The sequence below is a fragment of the Geotrypetes seraphini genome, chromosome 4 (assembly GCF_902459505.1).
Source record: "Geotrypetes seraphini chromosome 4, aGeoSer1.1, whole genome shotgun sequence".
Taxonomy (NCBI): Eukaryota; Metazoa; Chordata; class Amphibia; order Gymnophiona; family Dermophiidae; genus Geotrypetes; species Geotrypetes seraphini.
In genome coordinates, this window is record NC_047087.1 from 99,426,378 (window position 1) to 99,441,907 (window position 15,530).

Sequence of the window (15,530 nt, forward strand, 5' to 3'; positions counted from 1 at the left end):
GGACAGGACTTCAAAGGGGAGAGGAGAGTCGGGGCGGGCGAAAGGAGAGTCGGCCGGCAACGGGAGAGTCGGGGCAGCATGCGCGGTATACAAAAATTTTTAAAACATATTTTCGGTTTCCCGCGTGCTATACCCGTGTGCACGTTTTACACGGGTGCGCGTTATCTACGTGAAAATACGGTAGATATCTATGTTGGTATGTTAACAAAGAATGTTTTTCCAACACAATGATGACGATTTGATTTTGTTTCTATGCTTTCTCTCCAGAATGAATATCACAACATCAGTGCAGAACAAAGGCTTTTGGGCAGATTTGTAGAAAACAAAACAATCATAAACCTGACACAAGACTGAACTGAAAGATTGTATGGAAGAAATAGCCATGCACTGAACAATATTTAGTACTGTATTTCTTTTGACACTTTAAGGCCAATCAGAGCTCATCAAGGAACTTGAAATGAAGAAAGATGAGCAAAATTAAGGTTTTTCTGATATTTCCCTTGACAATGTGGGCAAAGGAGTTCCAGCCTCATATGTCTTTACATTTTTTTGGACTATGCATATTTCATAGAACATTTATCCTTCCCTTTGACACAAAGGCTCCAATTTTTATGTTGTCTTCTATCTGCTATATACCATCTCTGCTTTAAAGAGTTCGCCATTAGCTGAGGGGGGAAGACACTAAACTGAAAATAAGAAACAGAAAATGTGTGAGTCCAAGTTTTTCAAGTGTTACATGCTTCAGAATATATTAATTTCTGTCCCACTTTTAATTTTAGTGTTCAGTTTATTCATTTATAAGGATGGAAGAAGCATGGCCAATTTTCATCCCTCTGTATGTAGTGTTCATTGTATATAATGATGTGTGGAGTGCAAATTTAAGAAGTCTTTTATTTGTTTGTTTTTTTTAATGCAGTTGCCTTTACACACAGATTTAATGATGAAAACCTTGAAGTATTAATCCTGTTACCCAACAGTATATGCTAACTTTGAAGGTTTGTCTACTAATTATTGTTTCTTTTGTTGCTAACAGAATGTGCCAGCCATTTCAAAGCTGCTTCAATTCTTTGCTTTTATCAATGTATATGTTTAAATAATATGTACCATCTATTTAAAGTTACAGCTTCACATATCTGTGTAGCTGTATTAGTCATGTAAAATTATGAAGAGATTGTTTCTATTTTTGAGGAGAGGGGAGAAGTGGACAAGTAAATATTTTGTGGTAGTGTACTACCCTTCAGCAAATTAAGAAAAAATGAGTCTTACATATAGTAATGCATGTTAGACTGTGAACGGAATAATCTGGACTGGCAGTACTAGAATTCATTGACTTATGATCTAAGAAAAAGGGTGTGCTTTCTTTGTACCATACAATATTTAAGATGTACATGTAACACGTCGGGTAGATGTACACAGCTAAACAGTTTTGTTGACAGGCTAATTATTTTAACATCTTCAAGTGCGAATTTCATAACTTCCTAAGAGTAGCCATGATTTGAGCAGTATCAATTTTCTCCTATTGATTGATTTGATGTGCTGTATGTCATATTGGACATCATAGCAAATGTGAATTAATTGGTTCCCATTAAGTTAAATGTGTGTCTTTCTAGGGAGGGGGGGAGCAGAATATTGTAGGAAAGCTGCCTAAAATCTTCAAGAAGTTATAATTGAAAGTGAACCTTCTCTTGGTGCAGGCTGTAAAGGGCGAGTGCTATCAAATTAAGATATTCCTTTAATACTTGAATATAAAATCCAGTTGGCATGGAAAGAGCCATCCAGTGAATGGAGATGTCACCGATAGTATTGATGCCTTGTTTCAGCAGAGGCTGTGAAATAGAGATATTTGCAGTGGCATAGTAAGGGTAGGAGGCATCTGGGGCAGTGGTTCTCCCCCCCCTCCCGCACCTTCCTCTCCACTCCCCCCCAATTCCTTCCTGCCACCCATTCCACACTTGCGCCTCCCCCCAATACCTCTTGATCTTCACCAGCATAAGTGGCTTCTGCAGTATGCTCCTCGCATCAGCGTTGGATTTCCATCTGACATCACTTTTTGGCCCTGTTACCCAGAAGTGATTCAGAGGGGAACCAGGCTGGTGTGAGCAACAGGCAAAAGTTATTCGAGTTAGCAAAGATAATACAGAGATATGGGGTGGGGCAAAGAGGTGCCAGTGCCCCCACTGACCTAGCGCCCAGAGCGGTCCACAACCCCCTTACTATGTTACTGGATGTTTGACATAGATTTGTTTGTTTGTTTACTGTTATACAATACTGTGGCAATAAAAGGTAAATCACTGTTTTTATGCTGGATTGTAGATTGAAGTGTAGTAATCTGGAAGAGGTAAACTATATACAGTAGAAGTAGAATCTCTATTATCCGGGACTCATACAACCGGTACTTACCCAACTGGCAAAAAAAAAATCCTCCTCCCTTCACCCCTTGGAGCAGCAACTGCAGCAGTCCAGACTGGACACTCCCCCCCCCCCCCCCCCCCCTCTGTCCCTCCTTATAGCTCCCAAAGCAGAAGCAGCAGCGATGGTCCTGACCCACCAACCCCCCTCCCTCCCTTCCCCAAAGTGGCAGCGGTCCTGACCCACCAACTCCCCTCCGTTCCTCACCTTCCTGAAGCAGCAGCGCTGTAAACAGGCTGTTCACGGTCAGCCTTGGCAGGGCCTTTCCTCTGCCACAGCTGGCTTCGGGTCAGGACTGCTTCGGGTAAGTGAAGGGGTCCAGGAGGCCAGACCCGCACGGGGGAGGAAGGGCAGACCTGGGGGGGAAGTGCACCAGAAGTGTGTGTGTGGGAGGTTCCAGCAGGGTGAAGAGGAGGGGGATGGATACTGGACCCATAAATGGTGAGGGGGGAGAGAAAGTGACCCAGACCAGAAAGGAGGGTGGGAAGGGAGGAACAGATGCTGGACCTACAAGTGGGGATGGGGGGGATGAGGTGGGAAGGGAGACAAAACTATTTTATAGTAACTCAAGCAACCAGAAACTACAGTTATTCGACATCTACCAATCCCCATGGGTGCCAGATAACTGAGAGTTTACTGTAGTTTGATTGGGTTCAGACCAGGGGTCTCAAGGTCCCTCCTTGAAGACCGCAATCCAGTTGGGTTTTCAGGATTTCCGCAATGAATATGCATGAGATCTATGTGCATGCACTGCTTTCAATAAATATTCATTAGGGAAATCCTGAAAACCCGACTGGATTGCGGACCTCAAGGAGGGACTTTGAGATCCCTGGTTCAGACAGTCCTAGTTAATGTTCCTTTTATCTTCCATAGTACACATTACAGCAGTAAAACTTGTAACCAATATGAGTGATTGGTGCATACTGTTGTCACCTGTCACACTTATATTCACTTCATAGAAGTCATACACTTTGGCTGCTTCTGCTGCCGTCTTCTATTTCCATCTGTTAAACCCTAGGTCTCTTCTCAGAGAAAGCATTCTACTGCAGCAATTCCCTGTAATTTCTTGCTGCTGCCAACATTTTCCCCAAGAGCTCATCCTTTTGCTCTCTCTAGTCCAGTCACCATGTCCCAGAATTCTTGCAGAGCCAGAGTGGGTAGCCTTGATAAGGGCTTGACCTTTACCCTCTCCCCCTCGCTACCATGCTGTCCCTTTTCCCCTTAAGGGAAAAGGGACCAATGAATCTTTCACTAGAAAGGGACCAATGAATCTTTCATTAGAAAAATTTTATTATAAGGCTGCAGCATGGTTACAGATGCATTTCACTGCATACAATTATAATAATTATCAAGGTTACTGACATTTTCAAACCTAATTATCCTATCCTATTGAAAACTGATAAAACAACATTTTCTAACTTATGCTAACCTTTACCTAGCTAAACAACTCACTTAACTCAATGGAGACTTGGAGCTGTGGAAGGGCTTAATCAAAAATGTGCCTAAGTCTGAGGTTAGACATTTTGTGTAAGATGTTCACAAACCCAGCAAAAAAAAATGTCCATTTTCAGAGCTGCCAAATGTTTCTCAAGTTTATTTAAAAATTTGATTAAATCACAATATCATATATGAAAGTGATGTACAAATAAAAAATTGGGGTACCACCAACACTCAATGCACACTAGACTTAGATTATACCAGACATACATAAGGTAGATGGGTTGAACTACAATAAATCAGAGAAAAGGAGAAACATAGAGGGTTAGAACAATAGGGAAGGAAATTGTTTCCCTTTAAGTTTCTTTTTAGTAAAGAAGTAGCTTCAGAAGGTAACAAGGTTCAAATGCGTCCATATAAAGCCGACTTTCAAAATTCAAATGCGTCTTATCTTTTATTTTTTAAAATGAGCTAGATATAAGTTTTGGTCCTTAGGACGTCTACCTTTTTTGCCTATTTTCAAAAATAACATCCATGCAAAAAACGTACAAAAGCAAGTTTTGTAAACGTATCCACCAACTGCCTTGTTTGATCACAGCAGAAAGAATTACCATCAGCTAAGCCATTTGGGGGGATTCCTGGTGGTTCAGCTGATGAGGATTCCCCCTGCCAGGATCAGCTGAGCCGCGGAGCCCTACATCCCTCCCCAACACATTCCAACATCCCCCTTCACATCCTGACATTGCCCTGATATCTCCCACGTCCTGATATCCCGTACCTCCCCCGACATTCTCTGATATCTCCGCCCCTCCCCCATATCCCACAACATTCCAGACACCTCCCCCCCCCCGTATCTTCAGAAGAGCAAACAGCAGGAGGGAAGCTCACTCACTCCTGCCTACAGGGCAGCGTGCTGCAAATTAAGGGGCTTCCCCCTCCCAATCCCCATCAGCTGAGCCGCCAAGAATTCCCGAAACTGGCTCAGCTGATGGGAATTCCTTCTGCCGCAATCAGCTGATGGGAAGCCTACGAGTTTGTTTGTTTTTTTGCTGTTTGGGTGGTGGGAGGGGATCATGACTATTGGGGGAATAAGGGGTGGTTAGGCCTTAAATCCTGTAGTAGTTTTGTCAGTTTAGGCATCTTAGATGCAACTCAAACAGGTCTAACTGCCAGCATCTAAGTTCCCTCTAGGAAAGTTTTGATTGTGGCTGGGGTATGTCCAGGTTGAAGCCTGCCCAATTCCCGCCTATAACACACCTCCCAACAATGCCTCTTTATTCTCTAGACACAGAACAGCTTAGAACTGCTGCTGCACATCCAGAAAGTTGATTTCATTATCAGCACTTGGATGTCCCTGCTATTAGGATGTACAAGTGCCAACTTAGGCTGGTTTTTGGACATTTTAAAGTTTTGATTGAGCCCCATAGTTCACATTGAGGGGACCACTCCACTAATACTTGCAAAAACCCAATGTTTTTCGAGTAGTGCTGCCCAATTCATCAATTCAAATCGATTCATCTAGTCACTTCAGTGAATTGATTTGAATCAATTCATTTTCCCCCCAAAATAGAACCTCCAATTCAGTAACAAACCCACCTCCCCCCGGTGAGACCTGGCATACCTCCGGGCCTCCTAAATCAGCAGCAGCAGTGGTGGACAGCAAGCAGAGGCAGCACTCTGAACAGGCTGTTCATGGCCTGCCCCACCAGGGCCTTCCCTCTGCCGCATCACTGATGACATGGCAGAGGGAAGCTCTGGTAGGGCAGGCTGTGAACAGCCTGTTCACAGCCAATTAGCCAATGTTGCTGCTTCTGCTTTAGGAAGCCCAATGGTATGTCTGATTGTATGGTGGGGGGAGTCAGAAAGTGCTGCACAGGGGGATGGGAGGGATGGAAAGCTGCTGTACAGGGGGATGGGAGGGATGAAAGCTGCTGCACGAGAGGAGAGAGGAAGAATTGTTGGACATGGGTTGGAGGAGAGGAAGGGAGAGATGCAACAGAGGGATGAGAGGGAAAAATTCTGCATATGGTAGAGAGGAGAGAGACATGCATAGAGAAGAGAGAGGGAGAAATGTTGGTCATAGTATACGGGGACAGGAAGCAGTAGCAGAGAGAAAGCTTCCGGGTCATGTGAAGGCAGCGTGTTTACTTCAGTCAAGCTGCCAGTAGCCGAAGAGTTAGAGCAGAGTTGCTGGGAAGAATAGTGAGCAAGCACCAGGTCCCGTGGGAGAGGAGGACTCTGGATAGGTGCACGAGCTGCTGTAGGGTTACTAGATGTACGGTTTCCCTGGACAAAAGTAGTAAAATAAAAAGCCACCTGGACTCCCGATAAAGTCCTCAAAGAGAGGACATGTCTGGGGAACTCTGGACATCTGGTAACCCCTACACTTATTCCTCTCCCACTCTTCAATGCCAAATAAGAGACTCTTTCTAGCCCTGGGAAGATTGCTGTTTAGGGGAACATGTGGGTGGAGTGTGCCTGGGAGAGAGTACAAGTGTGGTCAGGTAATTGTGTTTTAAAGTGTGTTTCTGTGTATAGTGTGCCTTGGAAGAAAAGGAAGAAAAACAGAAAAGCTGCTGCAAGGAACACTTTTTTTATTGTCAAGGTGAAGGTGACATTGAGACTGCTCAACATTTTAAAAAAATGAAAGAGAGGCTAAATCTGGACATATTTAGCAGGAAAAAACAATGTAATGCGTACTTGTGAAAACCTTCATGGCACACAGAGGATGAAGGTATTCCATTTTACCTTAATTCCCAATATTAAATAGAAGCTCACAGATGGTGTATGTAAATTGTTATAGATGAATTTATTACAGTGTTAACTTTTTCAGGATCCCTTTCAGTGGATACTGGAATTTTAAATCTTTGTCTTCATTAAAATACAATTGTATTTTTGTACACTAGCTGTGTTTGGAGTTTTTGTGAGCAAATACAAGGAGAACAACTGTGGAACTGATGATCTTGATAGTCTTTATTCAACCAATTATAGTGTATATACAGTGCAGTACATAGGCAACACAGTAAGAGAATTGTGGTATGGACCCAATATTGCCCGTGTTTCGGTCACAAAAGACCTTTTTCCGGGGTCCTATGCAGATATATGAAATTGAAAATGAAAACGTGTGAGTACGGGGATAAATCTCATACGTGTAATATACCTGACATGGTGACAAGCTGTGCACTAATAAGTGGCATACAGTTGCAATATAGTGTGGTGTCAAGCAGCGGGGTGAATGGGAGGTGTCCATAAAATGGAAAAGTTAAAACAAGCAAAAAAAATTAGGTAATGCTGTGGCAAATGTGAACAGGCAAGGAAGGTGAAAATGGTGAGGTACAAAAATCAGTGATAAAATCAGAATGAAAAACACGCTGATACTGTGTATAATATGTTGTAAGCACTGTTCCCTCTAAGCTGTGCGCTTGTGCGCGCGCACACAACTTGCCAAACCCACGCACACAAATTAAAATAGCGCGCACCAAAAAATAAAATTTTGCCTAAAATGATTTTCACTACTAAAATGAAATGTTGCAGATGACCAGCTGTTCTGATTTCCCATTTATCACATTTATTGAAGCGCTATAATATAAATTTTAAGTCATTTACATGATTCCGTTATCTTTGGCAGTTGAACTTGACACGTCACGTGCCCCTTAGGGCCATAGCCTATGGCCCATAGGATATGAAACACTTCCGATTCTTTGACTTCCTGAAGTTCCGCCATATTGTTTATTTCGTAGAATCGTAGTGTGCAGCGTGGTACTGCGGTTGTATAACTGTATTCGTTTATTAAATTGCAACCAGATATAACTCTTAAAATGTCTAAACCGTGAATGGTGAAAAGTGTAAAATGCAAGAGAACTGCAACAGCTTTTAGGTCTGAATGGCTTGAAGAAATTGTTGAAACGGAGACACCGGAATCTCGAAATACAATGCGTGTTCGACTGTGTAAAATATTTATCTATGACAAAGACGATGGAGTTGTGTGTTGTTATTGTCAAGATGCCAAAGCAACTGGAAAATTCTCTACTGGAAAAATATGGGATGATGTTTGGAAACTGGACTTTCTGAAACGCCATCTATCAAGTAAATCTCATATCGACAGTATTAGGAAACTCAGAAGTAAAAATCCGAATTTAAGAGGGGGGACTGGTTAACATGTTGCTTGAAAGCCCTACCAAAAAAGAAAACAGGCAAATTAGTAATGAACGGAAGCGTTCCAGTCCTGATGAAATTAAGGTTCTTGTCGACAGTGTTGTGCTGCCATTAAGATGAATATCTCAATGCTCTCTGTTCAAGATATCAATGAGCACATGGTGAAGTATGTTAATATACCTGATAGCTGGAGAAGCAAAAACTATGCGTTTGAATTTCTTGGAATTATCAATGGCATCGTACAAGATGATCGTATGGCAGACATTAAATTAGCAACGTATCATATGTTAACTGTTGATGAAAGCACAGACATTTCTGCCAACAAGTACTTAATACTCTACTTTAAGTATCGGCCAGTCAATTCAAATGAGTATAGGACATCATTTGGTGGGATGCTACAGTTGGCAGCATGTGATGCTACATCAATAGTAACAGCAATTAGGGAATTCTATAGGAAACATGAACTTGACCTGAATAAAATGGTTATGTTCACCTCTGATGGTGCCTCTGTTATGTTGGGCAAAATAGATGGTGTTGCAGCACAGCTGAGAAAAGACATTCCACATTTAGTGCAGCAACATTGTGTTGCACATCGGGAAGATTTGGGACTTTCTGATTCATGGAAAGAAGTAAAATTGATGAAAGAAGTAGAAACTGTAATGAGAACTGTGTACACAGTATTCTGTCGGTCCTCTACTAAATGATGCAAATTTCAAGAAATAGCAGATGCATCTGAATGTGAATCAATTGCTTTCAGACCTCTGAATGAAGTGTGCTGGTTATCTAGACACTTTGCACTTCAAGCAATTATTCGAAATTATGATCCCTTGTTAAAATATTTTGAAGAAGACAAAGATAATGATCCTATTGCAAAGTACTGCTATAAGAAGCTGAACAGTGAACAATTTCATATTACACTTGAAGTTTTGAATGATGTCTTATCAGAACTGGCTTCCTTAACCATGGCATTTCAGAAACGTGGTTTGACACCATTGGAAGCTTATCATCTTGCACAGGGTAAATTGAACAAACTTCAAATGCAATACTTAGGTGACAAGGTTAAGATCTGGAGAAAAAGTTTCAGTGGATACTAATTCCATATTAACCTTCATCAACATCCTATGTTTGCATCTGGGTGAAAGATTCCTGAAAATGAAGTTGAAGAATGGTCTGCTTTTGACTGTACAGCAATATCACAATGCGACTTTGACTTCGGAAATAGACATATCAGATCTCTTTGTTTAAAGTATAAACAATTTCTTCCAGAGGAAAGTGTTATTATTCAGCAGTACAATGACTTTAAATTCCTTATTGCAGAAAAAATCAAAAGCAATCAGATAAACAGCTTTCCAGATATGACAAAATTTGCATTTCAGAATGATCAATTTGCAGATTTAGCAAAATTGATGGACATTGGTGCCACATTCTTAGCATCTAGTTCAGATTGTGAGTGTGGTTTTAGTCTAATGAACAATTTGAAGACTAAACAAAGGAATCGTTTACATTTAGAGCATTTGGAAATGCTGATATGTGTTTAAGAGTCACCTTCAAGATGGAGGCTCAACAGATCTTGACAGAATTTATTCGGACTGGATAAATATGAAAGATCGAAGGGAAAAACTTTGAAAACTAAATTGCTGTTATTTTCTAAATTTTAAGTATAAAGTACAACGATACCTTATTTATAGGTAGTGTTCAATGAAACATAATTTATGTTTATTGAAATGAGACTTTATGTTACATAAATTGTAACTAACATAAAGTGTAACTAAAATTACATTGTGTTTTTGTTAATTCAGACTAAACTCAAAGACCTACCCATAAATGCCCATAACTGAACTCCGGGCCCTCTGACAATCATTTTGTAGCTCACACAAATTTATTTTTTCTTTAAAATGCGCACAGATGAAATTTTTTGCGCACACAACCTATGAAAAATTAGAGGGAACATTGGTTGTAAGCAGTTAGATGTCTAAAATGAAATGAAAATACATGCATATTGAAAATATATAAAGTAAAGTAAAAAGATAATTTAAGAAATCATATTTGGAGTTTTTTGTGGCATTTAGAATGGGGAAAAAGATGATATGTAGAACATAGTCTGAAGAGATAATTCAGTGCTGCAGTCTCTAGTGGTCAGATCCTGTTTGCTGACCCCCATGTAGAGACACTGGTGTCTAAAGGACATGACTTTATCCTCTATGTGAGCTTATGATGATATTGACCTTTAGTTTGGGAATTACTGATGCAATATGACAAAAAAAACCTGTTTAGGTTAAATTCTGTATTTTAAAGTGATAATGCAGAGGGCTTAATGGATTAGGTTTGTCTTTCTACAGATGATTTTAAGACTTTTAACAGATTCGGATATCCCTGGTGAAATAGACACAATGTAGCATGATTTAGAAAATATCAGATTGGTCAAGTACTTACCAGCTAAGGTACAAAGCAAAATCTTGTAGCCATTCAGATGGGGTGCAGATATTACATTACATTACATTACATTAGGGATTTCTATTCCGCCATTACCTTGCGGTTCAAGGCGGATTACAAAAGGTTAATTTAAAAAACAGAGTTACAATGATTAGCTAGAGAGGTAAGTTGTAGATCTTAAGAGCATTAGAGGTCGTGTTGTTATTGCTGCTTCAGGAATTTCTTGAAAAGTGTGGTTTTTATTTCTTTTCTGAACGTCCTATAGTCTGGGGTGGTCATCAGAAGGTTGGAGATCTGGTTGTCCAGCCTTGCGGCTTGAGTGGCTAGGAGGCCGTCGTGTAGTTTTGTTCTTTTTACTTCCTTGATTGGGGGGGGTATGAATGGGGAGTGCGTTTTTCTGTGTCTGGTACTGGGTGCTTGGATGAGGCGATTGTTCAGGTATGATGGGCTGTCTCCGTGTAGGGTTTTAAATAATATGCAGTAGAATTTGAATTGGATTCTTTCTTGGATTGGGAGCCAGTGTGAGTTGATGAAGGCTTCAGTGATGTGGTCATGTTTTTTCAATGAGTAGATGAGTCTCAAAGCTGTATTTTGGATTGTTTGGAGTTGTCTTATCGTAGTTGCAGGACATGGAAGGAAGAGTATGTTACAGTAGTCCAATATACCTAGTATTAGGGATTGTACTATAAGTTGGAATTGTGTTCTTTCAAAGAATTTTCGGACTTGTCTCAGATTTCTCATGATTGCAAATGATTTTTGAATTGTTTTATTTATTTGCGGTTGCATAGTGCAGCATCTGTCTATGGTCATGCCTAGTAGTTTTATGGTGGTTTGGATGGGATATTTGATTGCGTTTATGTCTAGGTTGGTTGTGGTTTGGATCTTGTCATTTTCTAGGAGGATATTAAGAGAGTAGCACGCAGGGTAGGATTAATTTGTGGAGGACCCCTAGGTACACAAGTCCACTGGCCCCTCCTGCCCCGCCCCCATTTATTTACCCATTTTCTTATTTACTTCTTTATTTCCACTTTATTTCTTTTATTTTAAAATTCAAGTTTCTAGTTTATTTAAAATTTCTTATACTGCCTAATCAGTACAAATTCATAAAAACATACATTAGTTAAAATACAGATTTAAGGTGACAAGGCATCACTAGGGATGACAATCACACTGAAAAACATTTAAAACCTTGACAAATGGGGACAAAAGGTAGAAAGGCAAGAACTACTATTTTCTTTTTCTTTTCTTTTTTTTTAATTCTTTATTTAAATTTTTCAAATAAACAACAATTATGCTTAACAGGCAATATACGATATTAATACATCCAATATTAGTAATCATGATAATTCAAAGTAAAAATTATAATACAAAATAAATCCATTTTCATTATTGGATCAATATATTAACAAAAAGAAGTAAACCATACTTTTTATTTAAACATAGTCCTCAATAAGGGAGGAAGGAGACTAAGAGAGAGAAATTCTTCCAGGAAAGATCACATATTAAAGTTTTACAGGAAATTAAGTGAAAACCGATGGTTAATAAAAATAGACCTGAGTTATACCGAAAATCACTATGGTGCAAATGAAACACCTTTACCCTCCAAGAAGAAACGTAACTGCTGAGAATCATAAAAAATGTATCTATTGTTTTGAAATACAACAAAGCATTTACAAGGGAATCTTAACTGAAAAGAAGCTCCCAATGATACAACTTTATCCCTATATGTAAGAAATTCTTTCCTTCTAGTCTGAGTCCATTTTGAAACATCCGGATATATATATATTCTTTCTCCCAAAAAAGAAACTTGTTTTAAACCATAATACAATTTCAAAATCATTTCTTTATCCTGATAAAATACCAGGGATACTATCAGTGTAGCTCGTCCGGACAATTCAAGATTTGATGATTCCAAGAAAGTTGTTAAGTCTTGTTCAGTAGTTGTATCAGACTCCTTTATTGTCCTTTTTAAATAATAAATCTTCTGCAAAGGTGGAATATTCATTTCCGTAATTTTTAATATAGAAATCAGGAAGTCCTTAAATAATTCCCTAGGAGTTTTAAATTTAGACATAGGAAAATTTAAAATCCTCAAATTTAAACTCCTGTTTTGATTTTCCAAGTTTTCAATTTTACGGAGAAGAAAAACTTTGTCCTTTGCATTCTGGTTATTTAAAGATTTAATCTCAGTTATAGATTTTTCAATGTCTCCTACTTGTTTCGCTTGATCACAAGAAACAATTTCCAATTTATTGACTTTAGTAGAAACTTCAGCCATCAAGGAAATAAATCCAATACATACAGTTTGAAGATTTTCAATTGCTCCCCACAGTGAATCCAGTGTAACCACCGCCGGTTTCACAAGCGGCTTGAGATGAGGTAACCCGGGTTCCCGCTCTCCTTCCCGGGTTTCACCTCCCCCACTCTCACCACCGCTTTCCTGCAGTGTTCCTCCTCCCTCTCCTGGTCTTGTCTCCGAGTTTGCCTGCAACAGGGTCATCTCCTGAGTCGGCTGCTGCCGAAATCCCTCAACAGGAAGTAACAGCTCCGTTGCACTGCTCGGGGGAGGAGGAGGGTCAGGTCCCAAGGGGCTCAGTGACGCATCGCCGTCCATGCTGAGCTGCTCCTGGAGCTCAGCTGCGGATCCGCCCAACGCCATCGGGACTGCAAATGTTGTTATCGCAGTTTGACGCGGAGTCGAAGTCGCGGCCAAGGAATGAGGGATATCCCTCTGCCGTCCCCTCCTCTTAAGCATCCAAGAACTTTGAAGAAAACGTTACCGAAGGTAAATTTTTACTGCCAGAACGGGAGCTTGGACTCACGCTTCCACTCCCGTCGCCATCTTGTCTCTCTCAGAACTACTATTTTCAAGGTAAAAGATAATGTTTAGGGGAAAAATAATAAGAAGGGGATACTGAGGGTAAAATCATTCTAGGTCGACCTTACAAGGGCAGTTAGATTTCAAAGGCATCGAGAAATAGAAATGTCTTTAGCTTTGTCTTGAAATGATTAAGGATTGATTATTCTCGTAAATATGTCGGGATACTATTCCAAAGAGAGGGAGTATTCATGGAAAAAATGGTAGATCTCATTGTGTTTATGTACTTCAATGACGGAATAGAAAGAAGATTCTGAGCAGATGATCGAAGAGTCTTAGATGGGTTAGGCAGAAGTCATTATACCATTGTATAGATCCATGGTGAGGCCCCACCTGGAATACTGTGTGCAATTCTGGAGGCCGCATTATCGCAAGGATGTGCTGAGACTGGAGTCGGTGCAAAGAATGGCCACCCGGATGGTCTCGGGACTCAAGGATCTACCATACGAAAAACGGCTTGACCAATTACAGCTATACTCGCTCGAGGAGCGCAGAGAGAGGGGGGACATGATCGAGATGTTCAAGTATCTTACGGGCCGCATCGAGGCGGAGGAAGATATCTTCTTTTTCAAGGGTCCCACAACAACAAGAGGGCATCCGTTGAAAATCAGGGGTGGGAAACTACGAGGTGACACCAGGAAATTCTTTTTCACTGAAAGAGTGGTTGATCGCTGGAATAGTCTTCCACTACAGGTGATTGAGGCCAGCAGCGTGCCTGATTTTAAGGCCAAATGGGATCGGCACATGGGATCTATTCACAGTGCAAAGGTAAGGGAAGGGACATTAAGGTGGGCAGACTAGATGGGCCGTGGGCCCTTATCTGCCGTCTGTTTCTATGTTTCTATATGGGATAAGAAGATTATTAATGAATTCTGGCTGGTTATTTTGTCGGGTTTTAAATGTTAACAAGGATTTTATAGGTGATTCTGTGTTCTACTGGTAACCAGTAAGCTTTATGTAAGAGGAGAGTAATGTGATCATATTTTTTTGCATTAAATATAATTTTTACTGCAGTGTTCTGTACTATCTGGAGTCTTTGTATATCTTTTTTTGTTATGCCTTTATAGAGGGCATTGCAATAATCTATACAAGAAATCACAAGAGAGTGGATCAGAATGTTCAGAGAGGCGGGTTCTAGCAATTTGGATAGAGATCTAATCATGCGCAGCCGATAAAAGCAGTGCTGGACCACTGTACTAATATGAAGATGATAATTGAATTTGCTGTCTAAAGTGACTCCAAGTAATGAAGGTATGACATTGATGGATCAAGTTTTGAGTTTGAGGGGAACCTGTAGGGACAGTCCTTCCTTGATGGGAAAGATCAGAGAGAGAGCGCAGTTGTTTTTTTGATAAGGGTTAGACTAGGTGTATACCAGAGGTTTTTTAGTGTACTTGGGGAAATGGTGTAAGTAATAGTAGGTACTAAAGAATCTAAAAGTTTGGTTAAAGTGGCTTTCCATGAGGTGACTTTCTTCTCAATGGAGGATTCAGACATTAGCACTAATTTGGATCCAAAGTTAGATGAGATGGATGCCTCGTCCAGCTTTGAGTAGTCACGAGAAATAACTGTCTTGAAGCGGAGGTTTAGTGCGTTAGTCTTGGTATACTGGGAGAAAGAAATGAGAAAGTGATCAGACCAGGGAAGTTGTTTAGAAGCCACAACCTAGAAATGATTGTTCTGTGATACTGGCACGAGGACTATGTCAAGAGTGTGCCCTGTTGTGTGAGTTGGACTAGTTATCAAAGGAAGGAGATTTCAAATCTTTCAGAATGGTCAAGAGATCTATGCAACCTCCAAACATCTCTGAAGAAATCCCCCCCCCCTCTTCCTTCCTAGAGAAAGAGATCTTTAGCTGGCAGAGCTTTGGGAAGCCCACCAATTTATATTTTGCATTTGGGTAGGAGGCATGGGGCGTTGCAGGAAGAAAATTTAGTGCCCATCATTTTATTGGACTAATACATTTCTCAATTTGCTTTCAGAGGTCAGTAAACTATACTGTTGTTACAGTATCCTTGTCCTGACCTGAGGAAAGGAGTTAAGGTCTCTGAATTAGTAAAAAAATGTATTAAAATTAATCCAAAAACAGGATTACCTTATTTCCATTTTCTATTAAAAACAATTATCTTTGTTGTCTGGTTTCTGGTTTCCTCATCTCCTCATTCTCTTCCTTCCATCCACTGTCAGCCCTCTCTCTGCCTCTTCCATATGGCATCTG

At 40.3% G+C, this 15,530-nt stretch overlaps 1 protein-coding gene across 11 annotated transcripts in view; it reads left to right on the plus strand.

Annotated features, from left to right (window-relative positions):
- The window catches only part of ST3GAL6 (ST3 beta-galactoside alpha-2,3-sialyltransferase 6), a 235,045-nt gene extending 232,738 nt beyond the window's left edge, over positions 1 to 2,307 (plus strand). For all 11 annotated transcript variants that reach the window (XR_004539149.1, XM_033941153.1, XM_033941154.1 and 8 more), the window contains one exon: positions 268 to 2,307. Coding sequence is in view for 10 of the 11 variants with exons in the window: in XM_033941153.1 (XP_033797044.1) it covers positions 268 to 354 (87 nt within the window). In the remaining variant the exon portion in view is untranslated. The remainder of the gene's footprint in view (positions 1 to 267) is intronic.
- Positions 2,308 to 15,530: the final 13,223 nt, after the last annotated feature.